Source organism: Atheta coriaria, unplaced genomic scaffold, assembly GCF_025399875.1.
Source record: "Atheta coriaria isolate IRGN ID8LTWV9N9 unplaced genomic scaffold, Caltech_Dcor_3.1 hic_scaffold_8_pilon, whole genome shotgun sequence".
In the NCBI taxonomy this organism is placed as follows: Eukaryota; Metazoa; Arthropoda; class Insecta; order Coleoptera; family Staphylinidae; genus Dalotia; species Dalotia coriaria.
The window spans coordinates 930438-947505 of NW_027045450.1; the positions used below are offsets into that span (position 1 = coordinate 930438).

General features: G+C 39.1%; 1 protein-coding gene across 3 annotated transcripts in view; it reads left to right on the top strand.

The window, feature by feature from the left end:
• The window catches only part of DIP-delta (Dpr-interacting protein delta), a 70416-nt gene extending 55771 nt beyond the window's left edge, over window positions 1–14645 (top strand). For 2 of the 3 annotated variants that reach the window (XM_065310221.1, XM_065310222.1), the window contains exons 6-9: window positions 5875–6159; window positions 8063–8125; window positions 9497–9658; window positions 13018–14645. In XM_065310221.1, coding sequence (XP_065166293.1) covers window positions 5875–6159; window positions 8063–8125; window positions 9497–9658; window positions 13018–13109 — 602 coding nt within the window. In that variant the 3' untranslated portion in view covers window positions 13110–14645. The remainder of the gene's footprint in view (window positions 1–5874; window positions 6160–8062; window positions 8126–9496; window positions 9659–13017) is intronic. The other variant, XM_065310223.1, reaches the window with a different exon arrangement.
• Window positions 14646–17068: the final 2423 nt, after the last annotated feature.

Sequence of the window (17068 nt, forward strand, 5' to 3'; positions counted from 1 at the left end):
GCGACAAACGACCGCACAAAGGCCGCACCTTCGAAAGCTGGAAAGCTCTGGAAGCTCAAAGCTCAACGGAGAGCTTTTCGCAGCGCGAAGAGAGAAATTGTTGCAATTGCGGAGGCGCCGATGAGAAATTCTAACAAATTTGCCTTCAGAAGCTCACAAGTTGAAATAAGGATAAGATTCATCAAAAAACAAAGAAATGGTAAATTTACAAATGAATAAATATTACAATATGTGAGAATATGCACTATTTTGGCAATTGGTGGAATTGTTCGAGAGTTGGTACATCAATTGAATCCGAATTTGTATCGAACATGTACAATTCGAAATTCGCTCGTGCTTACCTTACGTTCCGATAAACACAAAATGCAAACACAGTAAGCGCACACCGCGAACGCATCGAGCAAGTGTTCTATTTTATTATCCGAAGCGACGTGCGCATTTCGCCGCACGGCGCGCGCGGGCGGCTTGAATTTCCGCCTCGGCTGCTGCCGCGCCGAGTCAAAACGCAAACGCAAACTTCGCTAATAACGATGCACAAACAGCGGCGCGAGTTCGGCGTGTGTAATCGATACAATCGTTATTTCGGCATAACCTCACTCTACACATTCAAACATTCCCCTATGAACCGAGCAAAATACACAATGCTAGACAAACTTTCGCAGCAACCTGCTGCAGCTAATATTGAGCGAATCATTGTCATTGCAGCTAAAACGCAGCTAGTTACATCGTAAATGTGAGCATTTATAATTTATTAAAAATGACGGATTGTGGTAAACCTCACGGAAGATAGGACATAACCGTAAAACCTCACCGGCAATAAATACGCGCGCCCGCAAACGGCGATATCGATGCCTTATTGGCGAATTTACTACCCTCCAAGCCGACTTTTATTAGCCGGCGTGCGCCGTACGGGCCGGGCATAAAAAATCGCGCGACGCACAAATTAAATTTTAATGCTTTAAGGTCTTCACCCTCTTCACCCTCACCCACATAGGCTTTACACACCGCATCGAGAATCAACAAGTGCTAATTATTACCTCGCACCTTCAACATAATTTCGTCTTTTATTTCTAATCAACTCGATTTCATATATGTTTGAGTAATAAAAATATTATGACAGCGTGAGTGGTATTGTGACACGATTCGGCTATTAATAAGTGAAATCGGGAAACCACCTGCGGGTATTATGCGGATGTAGAAAAGACGACAAGCTGACAGGACGTCGGTCCGACACGCGCGCAGCAGGAAAACGAAGAAAGAGGTTGTGGAAAAATGCCAGCCGAGGGTCGATACGGTCGGAACGTCTCAGGTCTCGTAAAATAACACAATAGAGGCGATATAATGGCGGGGCGGTCGTCATTTTGACGTTTAATTTCTTTCAGTCACACGCTACTATTTTATAGCGAGTGTTATTACCGATATTAACAAGGACGATTGTGTGGAACATCATTTAACATCAATAAATCCGTTTATTAATGTATTATCTCAACCGGATCTTAAGAAATATCAAAAAGTATGTTTGTTCCGCTTTATTGCAAAAACTAGGGAAGCAATTTTGATAAAACTTGGTAAAATTATAGGTTATTTATAGGAATAAACGATAAGCTAACTTTTGTTGTATAAATAAATATCTAAGAGTTGTAAAATTAGGGTTAGAAGTTTTGCATGATGTTTTTCTTGTGTTTTTAAATTAAATGGAGATATTTTCAAAAATATTTTTCATTTTACGATATAAAAATATTACAGTTGTTGAACAAAGCAAGTATAATCCCCCTTACTCCCACCTCTTCAATAATATTAGAAAGTATGTTTGTAACGGTTTCGGGCAAAAACTACTGAAGCAATTTTAATAAAACTTAATATATTAAAGATTATTTATTAGAATACACGATAAGCTAATTTTTGTTGCATAAATAAATCCCTAAGGGTTATAAAATTAGGGTTGATTCTTTTTTATGATGAATGTCTTATATTTTTAAAATTAAATTGAGATATTTTCCAAAATATTTTTCATTTTACTATGAAAAAATATTACACTTGTTAAACAGTTGTTGAACAAAGCGAGTATAATCCCCCTTTCACCCCCACCCCCACTCCTCCCCTCCTAAGCCTTGCCCAGAAAAATCGCAAAAGTTATCATAATTTCGTATGAATATTAAATGAACACGCAATGAAAGTTTGCCGCTCTCCGCTTGTTGGCTGCTCGGCGAGGTAAAAAAGAAAAACTCCGCAATTGAATAACGCGCTGTGCGGCGCAACGCGTGATGGGCACCATCATTCGGCGCGAATTGAAAAATATGCAACGTCTTTTCATCCGCCCGAAATAAAAAAATAAAAATAAGGAAGAGAGGAGGAAAAAAGTGCATGTTTCGCCATTTCTAGTTTCCTCTCCATACCAACAGCTTTCCGCTCTGTTTTTTAGCTGTCTGTTGTTCTCCGACGCGCGCGCCGTTTTATGTTTTCTAGGCACCCCCTCATCCCACCCCCGCGCGCGGAACGCTTGCCGACGTTGTTTGACGCTGATGTAGGTGCCGGGAATGAAATACGTGGCGCGATGCACGCTGAATACGAACGATCGTCTGGCCATCTCCCGCGCGATGGGTGGCACTGGCTGCCAGGGTAAAATTAAGGGTTGGGGGTGCGCGGGTCTTTTTTAAATAAGTCGGAATGCGTCGCTCCCGGCGCGCATTAAATGTCAATAGGTCGAAGATTTATGTTCGAAATCAATTTAAGACCACCCCAGTCCTCAGCGGTGGTGTTGTATGCGAGGGGGAGGAGAGGGTAGGAGAGTAGGAAACGGAAGCGGAAGCGCGCGAGGCAAATAAACTCGAAATCGATTCGCAATGATGGCAGTTATCGCTCACGTGCCATTACACACGTTACATATCTGCGAACGCGCGGTTTCTTTCGACTTTTACCTACCTAAGGGTGGAAACGAGACGAATCAAGTGGTGCTAGATGCCACGGCGTGGCAAAAGTCTAAGATGACTTTTGTTTATTTTCGTTTTTCATTGCTCACACTTTCGAACAACAATTTTCCCAGACAGTTATTGACCACTTGCTGGAAGTTCGGCCAAGTTTTACTACCCTTAGCGAAAAGATCACGTATCTAATGGCAACATATTTATTTTCACCGGATAGTATTCCACAAATGTTCAAACATTAAACTCTACAGTCAAATATTTAACGTTTTCCGTGAATTTTTATATTTTTGGTTTTTTTTTTGCTTTTGGCGCAAATAATATATTAATTTATTTAAATGCATTCGTAAAACCGCAGCGTGATAATTAATTACCCGCGAAACGCATTAATTCAGCGCCCTTCAGACGTTTCCCAGGGCGTTGATTTTTTTCTTTATGAAACACCAGAGTGGCGTGATGGAAAAGTAGCAAAATGCGGGCAAGTACATCAATAAAAGGGCATAATGCCGGGGACGCGCTGCCCGAGCACGAACGCAATGTCGATATTGAAATGCCATAAAATCGGGAAACAATATTTGCCCCGGTCGCTGCGTTCCCTGCGTCTCGCTTTGCGCACAAATGTTACCGTGTGCACCCTACGGATAGTGATTTTTTAAAGTTTTCCGAACGCGCGCGGCTCTTACATGTGTGTCGTAAATGGAAATTTTCCATTTTGAAACAATAACCACAACTTCAATCTACTTGAAATGTTGTATTTGTAAGTTTTTTGATGTTTTTTGACAAAAAATGCACAAACAGAGGTTTTTCTTTCGCCGCATTTTTCTGACACATGTGGATTTGTGTGCGCCGTGTTGATTTTGTTAATACCCGTGTTCGCGGTATCATTTGGAAGCGATGAACGCGTTACCACCTGCAAAAAAGTCACACACAACAACAAAACCTTTTAGCGTGCGTTTAATAATATTTTTTGTTTGGCGACTCATCAGCGGCATGTTTTGTCCGGCCAAAACGAGCGAAAGCAGAAATATGACAGAGTAAAGATCAGATCAACGCATCAGCACTTTTGCGCTGCGGGTCGAAAAGGCTTAGCGTCATCACAACCCCGTCTAATGGTTTATAAATATTCATTAGCTGATATCGAAGCGCGAAGCATGAAAGTTGAGGGATAACGGACGAAAGCTAAAACTAGAACAAGATGCATACTACGCTTTATACTCGTAGTGGTAAATTACCAAATTTTCGCGTTATTTACTCACGGACAAACCCTTTAATGCCCGATGCGCACTTGGAATGCATTCACATTCTAATCGGATCGAAATCTGTTTAATCTGCCTCCGTTCTGCCCTTGGCAAACAAACTTTTTGTTCCCGCCGCTGGCCGATAAGGGTTAAATTACATCCGAAAGCAAGAAATGCAAATTCAAAACTATTTTACGCAAATTTCGCAATTATACTAATTAACTTTTTACGAAGGTGAAAAACAACAACAAAAATTATCCCCCGACTAGTCTGTGACAAGCGCACATAAATTCCAAAACGATGACAATTTTCACGAGTGCCAGCGAAATTGCGCGCTGTTTGTCTTGGAAGGTCTTCACGCGCACGCCTCAGAGATCATATGTTGCTGTCGGGGCACCCGGGGGAAATAAACCAAACCGCAGTGCGACGCGACTCACCACCGCCTCCGACATCCAACATCTTCGCACAGCAGCAGTGGCACGCAATTCGGCGTTTAAAACTCTTGTACTTAGGAATATTACACTCGTCAAGTGTTATGTCAAACAATCTCTTCACGTCAAAGCAGCGCAAAAGGAAAAAATCCAACCATTAGAAATATTAACTTTTATCTAGTTGTAAAATTGAGCCATCGAATTGCGTGCAATTTATACGTCATAAAAGAGCACAGCTCTTAAATTATCGTCGAGAATAGCGCTGGGAGAAAAAAAAAGCACCTCTGACGATATATCTCTACAGTCACGATTCTCTCCTTGTTCCTTTTGGGTAGTCCTGGAAAAGGCACAGCGGCAAACGCAATTTAGCTCTATGGATTGCTCGTATATTGTCATTTATCGTTGGCGCATCATTCGAGCGTTTTATTTTCCTATTTCTCCACGCAACGCGACTCGAACATTTTCAACCCCCGCTATTGATTCATTATAGAGTACAAATATTGCCGAAACGTCAATAAAACAAAATTAAATCATGGTATTAATTCGACGCACGTTTATTATGAAATTATAAATTTTAGTCAATTTACGTCGACGCGGCGGGTGGTAGTTTTTGTACCAGGGGGGTTGGTGCGAATGCACACGCGTAAATTATGCGAATTATGAAATCGCTTCATTAGCACACGCATTCCACAACGTGCAAAATTTCCACACCAAAATTAATAAAATTTATTTTTGAAAATTTTGTGATTTCAGTTGAATATTGTTGGAAATTATCGTGTAAACATTAAACACACCCTCGTTGCACACCCTAGGAGGCAAGTTCAAATAGCCCAAGGAATATGTGCGAATCCAACCACCGAGTTGCGTTCATTGTTGGCTGCTTTGGTTGCTTTCGAGTTGGCGAGTAGCAAGTTGCGAAAGCATGTAGGACACGTACACACACCCCCGCACCATGACGCTGGCGCGCGTGTGGTTTCCACAGAACTTTGATTACACGATTAGTCCGTTAACTGACGCGCGAGTAAATTTACACAAATTATTGTCTTCATTATATTCTAATTTCCACTTGATATACTTTCGCGCATGCAAATCAGCCATCAGCTTAATTAACATGCGCGCGTCAACCAAACCGGGGGGTGGTTGATGCGCGTATGAATTACATATTAATTTTACAGAAAATAAACACTGTTTCTCGTGCACGCGCGGGGGTTTATAATGCGACAGGTGACGGATATTTAGGGGATGGCGTTTTGTAATGCGGCATGCTCATTTTGTATGTTCCAGTTTCGCCGATGATTTGGGTGCCGAATCAATTGGTGGGCGCGCCGGCTGGCACGGATGTCACCATCGACTGCCACACCGAGGCCTACCCGCGCGCAATCAGCTACTGGGTGTACGATAATGTCATGCTGCTGCCGAATAAAAAATTCAGCACTGAGACAATGGAGAATAGCTACAGGGCGCATATGAAGTTGACCGTACGCAATCTACAATTTGGAGATTTCGGCAATTATCGATGCATATCCAAAAATTCTCTTGGTGAAACAGAGGGTTCCATCAGATTATACGGTAAGCAAAAATTAATATATTTTTTTATAATCAATTATATTGAATTGAGGGTGAGGGTGTAATCATGACCACACGTTCCACAGGCCGAAGAGGGTTGAAGGGTGAAACAGGCCGGATCTTAATATTCATGTCGCGTAATCGGCGCTTTTGTTGCGTCCCCGGCTGCGGTTGCGGCAAAAATCTATAAAAACCAACGACCGGCGCCCAGCGGTGGTTTACCCCTCGAAATCGAATAATAATAACAACGCGGCCAGCTTGCTGGTATTTGCAATAATTGAATTGCCTATAACCAACCCATTGATAGCAATATTTCGGACACGTTGCGTATTACAACCCCTTCAATGTGCTCAATTACATAATAACAATTTTATTTGTTCTTTAAGAATGTTTTTCTGATTTTTTTTCGTAATATGAAGATGTGTAAATATTATGCACGCGATTTTTTGCTGCTTATCTCTCCGGATGTTATATAAAATTGAAAAACCATGTAGATATTTTCCGCTCTATTTGCCTCCGGCAATATTCGCGGGGCAATACGCGAAAAAAACAAACTTTAATGTATTTTAATAAAGGCGCTCTCGCGTTGTGCACCATCGGGGGTGAGTGGCTGGCTCTATTTGCATTAGCGCCGACGAGCGTCTTTTGTAATTTTACGATTGCTCCATTCTCGAGGATCGTAAAAGACGGAAATTAATTTCGTATTGACCTCCGACTTGCCTGCAAACAGGAAGCCGGAAGCATCTTGCATCTACAATATTTGTGCAAATAACAACAAACAAGATAAAAAACAAAACGAAAAAAAATTGAGAAATTTCAAAAGGTGAAAAACAATATTTAATTAATTAAAATTTGACGTAATTAATAAAGATTTTCGTCATTTTTTTGTGATCATTTACGCTGGTAGGTAAAAAAAACGTGAATATTTTTCACAACATAATATAAATGTGAACATAATTCTATATTAGTGCAGTGCCCTGCATGCCTGCAGAACAGTAAATTACATCACAAAACGTTGCACATTCTATGGCCTCGACGCACCACCGCAACATACGCGCGGACGGTGGACGTGCACGCCGCCGCCGACATAACTGAATTTTCTAGCCCAAAAATTCATGAATATTATTTTGAATTACTCGAATTTCCGCATTCTGCGCGCTGCAAATGGCGAATCTAGGATGTTGCCGGGATGTCCAGCGTCCCAAACTAATATAGGCGAAACCGACGAGCTCTAGTAGGTCGGTCCCTTTTTGGGTTTGTTTTTAACCTTCATCAGAACCAGCACATCCTGCGTTAAAATTAAGCAATAGACCAACCAACCAGTCCTAGCACTCAAAGAGATACGCATTCATTAGGGTGTAGCTCTAATTACTATCGCGGATAAAGGGTGGAAAATCAACGCAAACGTAATAACAATTAGACACACTTCAAACTTACAAGATGTTAAAATATTTGTTTAAAAATACAAAAATTCTATTTTTTTCTACTCCCACTTTAAAAGCTGCAGTTTTGAGATAGAAAAAGTCGTATTTTAAACACGGGCGGCCATGGCGGTGACTAAAGTACTTTAGAGAGGGGCTTTAGTCACGGGGTGGAGTTTGCGCCTGCGCTTAATGGTATTTATAACCTGATATTTCCCGAGCAAATGTCAAACATTTAAAATACAAAATTTCAAATACAAAAATCTAAACGTGGAAATAAAGTGGGAGTAGAATACAATTGCGTAAGAATCACGTGTCTAAACGTTATTAAACACTCGCTCTCAATCAATCTCGTGACTAATACCCCCGTTTAGTCACTTGATGCATAATATACTATTTTGTATTGATTTGTTATTTGTGCGAGATTACAATGTGCATTTGTCAGACCAATGATTTGATTGTTTCGCTATATTGTTTGCTTTCAGAAATCCCGATGCCGTCGACGCCGCCGCGGGCAACGGAAATGAAGAGCAGCTCAAACAAAGAAAGTAAGTAGTGCACAACGGCCATGATTATTATTACCTGTACCGAGAATCAACAAAAAACAATGTATTAAAAAAGTTTAGTTACTACAATCGCAGCGACCGTTACAAAAGCGAAAATAGCTTCGAGTGGATTTTTAATCCGGATTTTTCTGCTTTAATCAGATGTTCGGCAAAAAGTTACATTTTTCAGCCGAACGCTAAAAAAATTTTTAACGAATTCAGCTAGCTACTCATAGTTAAATGTCTGCATTCGCGAGAGAAAGTTCACCAAGGGGTTGCAGAATGCTGCACTGGAATAGTGGCGGCGCGCAATGATTTAGTAATACTCGCGCAAATGGCGTGACACGTTAAGATTTAAATTACTGCATTCGCACGTCGCAAACGGTCCACCGGAGACCAGGGGCGTGCTACTTATAACTTCAACTATACAGGGTAGCACAAAACAATTTAAAAAATTACATAAAACTTATAATATCCACGTTAATTGCACAAAAAACAAAATTTTAAGTTCAAAAATTAATTTTTAATTTCTGAACACCCTGTATGTGAAACCATGAAGACAAGATAGAAACATGTTGAAATTCGGACCGCCAGAGTAGTAACTTGTTAGGTAACCGAAACTCTCTTGGCGATCTGAGCGAAATCTCACCACTACCACTAGTCGAGTGTTAAGGGGGTAGAAAGGGTTGAAGTGTGGGTATTGTTCCTGACGCCCTAGTCGAAATATGAGCGTTGTGGCATTATAGTATCAAAATAATATTAAAATTTCCCTGTAGTTACCTCCCGAGGTTATGCTTTTTTTTCTTTGAACCCATTTCATCCCCTACGAGCTTTTTCTTAAGAGTCCAGGTGATAAATACCACGGCGAAAAGCACAACGCGTCGTAATGGCCAAAGTTAGGGTTAAGACACGCTCTCGCAACTTTGCCACCGGTGATACACAATGAGTACTTTTTGTCTTGCGAGAGTTTAAAATGTGTTTGTTCTCTATTCTCTGGCGGGCTGGCAAAGTTGGAGGCAGCCGTCAGCGCGATGCTAAACAATGTCGACCTTTTTCATCATCTCGCCCGCCGCGACCGCACATCATCTTCACGAAGCGAATTTTGCACGAAATAAAGCAGCGGCTAAACACGCGTAGTTGAATTGTTTCGGATGGATTTCTTTGCGGGCTTCGTGGCGTTTTGTCGTTTTCTTTTAATTAATTTTAATTCTGTAACTTTTATCAAAGCCTCGGATGAAATTTATGAAAGTTTTGCCATAGAAAAGTTTCGCAAGCGTATGTTGAAGAAGAAATCTGTTTGAATAGCAGGTGCAATTTATGATGTGTGCCGGTTTTGTTTGAATTCGGAAAATTGACAGGTGGTTCTCATTGCAGACGTGGCGGGGAAACGGAACACCAGCAAGCCGATAGTGGCGCCGGCCGACGATCGGCCCAAGGTGGTGATGGTTTCCTCATCGGACAAGCGCGACCTGCAGCCGGGCCCCGTCGTCGAAAACGGGCTGAGCCTGTACACGCCGCCGGGCCCGCAAGGATCAGGTATACAGAGAGAGTCCACAACAAGCACTACTAAACTCCCCAAACAACCACACCACCACCACCATTACAACAACAACAACCGCACGCCACATCAGAAATCAATCAATCAAATCTCCATCACACTCTTGTTTGGCGCTTGTTTCCCACTCCAGGCGCTAATTCGTTTTTATTACGCGTTTGATACCAAATTGTAATCATTCATTTAATGATTGCGCCATGGGGAGATTTATATTGTTTTTTCTTGGGTTGGCGTTTAGCGTTTATTGATTTTCGATTTGGCGCGCGCAATTTTTGCAAAAATAGCATTGTTTCAAGTGTCGCGCGTTTGCCGCCGCCGCCGCTTGTTGTTGGCGAGCGGGAAAGTTTGAGAGCGTTAATGGACGAACACAAGCGCGGGCGGAAATGGCGCGCATGCTGCTTGCGAACTGTGATTTGAACCACCTGTTACGTTTTGACGCTTTTGTGCACAAAAATCCATCAATTTACACGATTCCGAATTTGTCACGCACGTATTTTACCCTCAAAATCATTTCTGAATGTAGTACACACAATATTTTATCGCTCACTTAACTTAGCTATATGCATCGAATGTGACAATAAAAATTAACAAATTTATCTTTAAGTATGTAGTATACCATCAGAGAAGATATGTCTGTAAAAGTGTAAAGAAACATGCGAGGCCAGCCGAAGTAACTTCTTAAATCCCATTACGAATTCATTTCGCGCCTTAGATTTATTGGCAATCTCTTTCGCATTAAATTTTTACTTTTGAACTACCCTCGGTACTCTCGTGCCTACCGCGGTTAATGTCGAACGCGAATAAAACACGGCCGCCCGCCGTCCCATTCCACTGCGCCGGCGAACACAAAAATACCCTAATATACATTTCCGTTTCCTTTTAATATTACATCAAACGCAGTAGGTACTAGGCGGTGTTCAGACGTTGCAAAAAAATATATATAAAAAAGTGATGGCGCTATAGGACGGAAACGGAAGAAAATAGTACATTTACTGCGAGGAAATGATTCCAAGTTAGCTAATCAAAGACTCAACTGATAAAAACAATAATTTTCGGATACTTCATGAAAAGAAAATTAATGTAATAACGAAATAAAGCGAAAATATCAATTTTTATTCGATTTTTTTTAAATTTCCATATTTTAATTGCAATTTTCATGTAAACTAAAAGTGATGGAAAGAAACGGTTTGAAAATTCTGAATCTACGGAAAATTCTCTATAAGACGTAATAAAATTATATAAATTCGAGGCGTCGAAAGTCGGAAATATTGATAAAATAAATAAACAGCTAAAATCCAAAAAAAAATTTATCCTGATTTTTCGAGTTTTTTCGATAACGAATATCTTCTAAACTAAAAATGCTAGCGACCAACAAATGAAGGATTATAAAAGTTTAGAAAATTCTTTATAAGATAAAATAATAACATGTATAAATTTCGTAAAGTAAAAGTTCAGAAAATGCGATTAAAAGTGCTCAAATTAGCCATTTTTTAATTTTTTCACTTTTTTCAATTGCGAATATCTCGTAAACTAAAAGCGATAGCAACCAGCGGATTGATAATTATAACACTCCGAAAATCTTCTTTATAAGATAAGTTAACAAAATAATTAATAGTCTGGAGGAAACAGTTCAGAAATCGGGACTGAAACAGCTAAAAATAGCATTTTCATTTTTTCAAAAATTTTCATTTGTGAATACCTCGAAAACTAAAAGCAATAAACAAAAACGGATTGAAGATTCTTAATCTACATCAAATTCTCTTTGAACAAAAATATGTTGCGTATATAACTGTACAAAAAAAACGCCTTAAACATTCTCCCCAAGTGTTGCTACACAATAAACTATACAATTTACGATAACGCGATGAAAGCGGTAAAAATTATTTACTTGCGTCTGCATCCGCGCATATCTCACACTGCAGCATTCGTCCTTCAAGAACCAGCAGCAGATCCGCAGCGCGCTTATAAATATTAAATATGTCCGAGCGACATTTTACAGTAGTGGCGGGACGTGGCCGCGCGTCTTTCACTCTTTCAGCTTTGTGTCTCCCGAGCGTGGTCGTACGCTTTTATTTAACTTTTTACACGCGCGCCCTTTACTCTCGCTGCTGCGGCAAACGTATACCCTACTACACACCGAGTTGTTTTATCGGTCAACTTGAAGACGCCGCGCGACGACGCTATGTGACCGGAATTAACATTGTTCTTTTATCATTGCGCGGCGTCGTCGAGCGCGTAAACGAGCAAAACTGTCGTCGTGCCCGCATCCAACCGTCGTGCGCAAGAGGACAAAGCGTTTTATAGCGTCAGACACTTTTAGGACACCACACAAACGTATACACAAATCAACACAGCGTGAAAAACGAAGAATTTTTTGAAATAAAATTTAAGAATGCGTGCGTAAATTGCGTTGGTAAATAGCTAGGATATTTAAATGTTATTTAACCGGTTTTCGGCGAGTACTCCGGTAATGGACTTTCAAATCGTTGGCAAACCAAGCAATTCACCTCAAAATTGCTTTCATCGAGATAATTCCAGCGAAATTCATCACTTCAGATACACTTTGACTTGAAACATTTAAATTACAACATGGAAATCGACTTTGGGCATTTTGTCAACCCTTAAATAAAATCTTAGACTTTCAAATATTTTTAAAATACCACACGTAATAAAGTAAAATGAATTTTTTTTTCGTTTTTTAAAAAAAATTAATCACCATGCGCGGTACAAATGTCGAAATGTCGCTTTAGGCTTTACGCACTCGAATACACGAGCTTCATTAACTAAGCACTTCGGCAAAATTAATTAGCGGATCGCATTTTAATGCACGCCCGTTTTGACATGTCGTCCCTTTGACGCCGCATTAAGAGCGGACCAGGATTAATTATGAATTTTCAATTTGATGTGATTTTACGAGATTTTACGCCCATTTTAGGAATTCTCAAAAATTTATTATAATTTAATCCCTTTGGGGAGCGGCGGAGAAAAGTTCAAAGTAATGTATGTGCTTACAGAGGGAATTTTTGATTTGCGTGATGTAAAACACGTAAAATTTACAAAATATTACAAAATTTTCATTACCAGTGGATAAAGTATAGTATCTAGTAAATATCTAACAAATTTGGCACTTAGCATGTACCTATCACGCTTAATAAACCTAAAAATTAAAAAAAATTAAAAATTTTACTTGCAAAATATCACATCCCATAATATCACACCACTAATACTGGCTTTAATCACTCGCTTGTTCAAAATCATTACTTATCACGCACTTTTTACTTGTATGCTTTGATAATTTTTCTCTGTATGTAAATAAATTAATATTTTTGGGTTTTTACAGGATGCATGAGCATATCCAGGTGGCTTGCGCCCCAGATCGCCCTCACCGTGACGGTGCACCTCCTCTACACGTGCAACTTTGCGGAAAACTAAACCCACTTGCTTGCGAAATTGGGTATTTCATATCAAAACACTAATTAAACTTAAAAACTCTAAAAGAAACATTTTTCCACCGAGTCAACACACGAGACGACGATCGAAAGTTCTGCTCAAAGCATTAAAAAAGCATAAATAAATGGAAGTAATGATACGACTGCCTGCAAAAACCCCGGAAGACCGGAAATGTAAAATCTAACTTTCGCTTCGCCGATGTTTTTTCCCATTGATTTCTTAACTTAAACCATTACTGGAAATCAGTTTCTGCACCGCTGGAGAATCCACACGACGACGACGTAAACGTGCTTGTAAATTAATTAAATTTTAAAGAACGCGTGTGACGTAAAATGTTGAATTTAGTTTTGATTACGAACACAATTCATATCCAATCATATCTTGTGTGAATATTTAGTTGGGAACAGTATTAAACTATATAAAGAAACGAATAATGCCGTCATGATCTAACATATCTTCGCATCGCCACTAATTACGAAACAGAGATTTAACAATTTAACCAATTAAACAAAGAATACTCCGAGTTTATTTTCTGACCGTAAATAAATGATCAAATCACAAACGCAACACAAACAATGAATAAAACGTAAATTATCTTATATATAATTAAAGTGACCCGTAAATACTTCTATCACTAAATTTATTTGTTTAAATAATTGAATAAATTCGTGGGCGTTTGTAAAAAAATATGAATATGAGTGTATGCGTGTGAATGATTGCGGGTGACTCATCGAAGAAAATCTAGCTGCAGCTGAATTTGTTTCCAAGAAAAAAAAAACGGATTTAAAACATTTTTTTGCGAAATTTTTTTTTTAAGAAAAAATGGTTTAAATCCAGTTTTTTGTGTTTATCTACCGCCTAATGACCGATATTAATGATTAAGTGTTAGAAACACGTCTCCCACACACACACGCAGGTTTTCCATTTGTAAATATTACGAAAACATTAACATATTGCAATTTACAACTACCAGAAACAAGAGACACATAAAAGGAGGCTTATTGTATAAAAAAAAAAACGTAAAAAATTAAAGAAAAATTGAGATGAAACGAAGCAACTTACGTGTATTGCAGTAATGTCATGGCAATCATCAGTCTGTAAAAAAATGAAGGAAAAATCAAAAATTTGCCATGATTACGAAGATGTGCAGCAGAAAAAAAACACATGATAAACATGACTATCGTCGTTATAACTACCTACAAATACATATTAATGTTTTGGACATTCGTTTCAAAGTGCCAAAGGTATTTTAGAAATTAGTGTACTTGCTGTCTTCTCATTTGCGTTCAAATAATAAGTTATTTCTGATTTAAAAAACTTTAAAATTTTCATTTTTTGTCAAAAAAAAAACGCAAAAAACGCAAACATTTAATATCAACGACGTGTTTAAGAAAGTTAAGAGATATTTTCAACTTTTTTACACATTAGTCAATTATCATTATTAATTCTAGGCATTGTTATTGTTTATTATATTCTAATATGGTATAAAAAATAAATAAGTTAAGTATTTAAAATCAACGAGTGTTATTCGCTTGTTTTTCAGGTTTGCTGGATTCCCTTGCATGAATTTATGTATAAACATTTGAGGTATTTTTGGTCCAGTGTGAAGATGTTCGCTATTCGCGTTGTGGAGCAGATCGTCGCCGAGTTTGGCGAGCGCTCGTTATGAATATTTATGAGTTCAATTATTAAATATTAGAACTAAATCGATAATGTCTTCGTGCCGTGCCAGCCGGAGCCGGAGACGCGATGCGCGTATTGAAATCGTGTTCGAGCAAACGAAACCCTGAAATACATAATAATTCGCCATAAATTGCGCATAAATTGCATTCAATTGCAATAAATTACGATTGGGAATTTCTTATATAAAATAAAATAAAATAAAAAATCGACAAATCAGTATGTTAAGTATTTTGAAGACAAAAAGTACAAGCGCAAGCTCCACCCCGTGACTAAATCAAGTGATTAAAGTACTTTAGTTACGTCCGTGTTTAAAGTACCATTTTTTGTATTGCAAAACCGTAGAAAAACTGGTGTTTTAAAGATGAAAGTGAAAAAAATATTTTTTGACGTACTAACATATTGTTTTAGTGAAACGATGAATAAATAATGTGAATAGTGAAATAAACCAATTGTGAGTAGTGAATTTCTCATATATCATCCTATATTATCCAATTACAACCAATTTTTTTTAAAATGCTAATGAAATTTAATGAAATTATAAAATTCATTTTCATCAATAGTAGTTTTTTTGATATGCCAGCAGTTAATTTGTATTCGTATATCAATAAATTAGCCGAGTGATAAATTTATTGCGGTGCGCACGCGAAATAAACTGATTAAACGGATTCACCGCCTGCACAAACCACCTCACGCCCAACTACCACCCCCAAAAACCGAAAAGCACACACAAAAAGTGCGCACGCACGCTCGAGAGATAGCGCACAGCGCAACAAACAAAAATGCAATCAAAAATCGCTTTAATTAAACACTCAATCATCCGATTGTCGCGCCAGCAACGAACTCTATTTACAAACTGTTGAATTTCGCCGAAAATCATTTTCACCAACCAATGAAAAAAAGCGACACACGCGACCTACACTGAAGAATTTATTCTGTGTCCGAGTTTTACAAGCGCGCGCGTTCCTCCAGAGAACTATAAACATTATAAATACAAGATGAAGCAACCGGGCGGCGAAAAAAAAAATTTGTAAGAGTGCACAAAAGAAATAGAGACGCGACCGCGTACGCATCGTAGAAATGCATAGAATAAGCTATTACATCGAATTTTTATGCCATTTTATGCCCCGGCCGAAAGCACCGAAAAGCACGGACGCCGAGAGCGGCATATACATAAATATATAGCACGCGAAACATGAATAATACACGCGCCGAATGCGAGACGAGCTGAATGCTAAGGAGCGACCGCCATCACATTCAGGAAGGGCAATAAAAAAGTAGGGTTATATAATATACCTAAATTCTACATCTAAAAAAAGCGCGGCGCAGGTATACTACCCACAAAACAACACATTTGGTAACTAACGCCATCTAGCGAGAGAATGACAAACTGCTAAACTGACAACAGACTGCTAATAATTTACTAATTAATAATCCGCCAATATTTGGCAATCATGTTAGGCTATACAGTTACAAATAGAGATCACAGTGTAGTCAATATTCGTCGCACACGCCACCTAACCTCAATCCGAGGCAAAGCATTGAGAACGTTGTGTTTGAGTTTGGGAGTTTGTGTTTGAATTTGCTATGCGGTGTGAATGCTTATTGAATGTCTGAATGTCGAAATATACAGAGTGAAATATATATTTTAGTAATTCTCCGTTTAATAAACAAACACTGTACATAGAAAGGAAGAGAAGAAAAAAATTGACGCGACGTTAACTAAGGCGTCGAGCGTCGACGAGCGTCTCTTTAACGTGATAAATTTTCAAACATTGTCAATGCGCTTCAGCGGCGCCAGTAAATTACATTAATTAGCACCCCCGGTCCGGGTGTTATCCCTTCGAGGACACTCTAGCTCGTCGCACCGCATTTTTAATTATTTTTTGCTCGATAAATTACGCGCCAGCCCAAACACAAAGTCTTTGTGTCCCTGGTGCTCCTTGTAATTTCCTCCAATATAGGAAATTATCTTACAATAAAACAACACCGCCGCCGCCGCCCGAATAAAAATTGCAAAACAAGATAAAATTTCGCCCGTCTTCCGGTATTCATGCTTACGCATAAAATTTCATAAAACGCGCCGCCTGAAGGACAAATTTTAATTACCAATGTGTTTGTTTTCCGGGGACGCCTTTTGAATATTTAAAAGTGTCGCCAGTGTGTTTATCAGCCGGAAAGGACTCAAAGCAAACGCGGCAATGTTTCAGCTTCGATTGGGTACGCGTCCCCTTCATCCCGATACATTGAAACACCGAGTG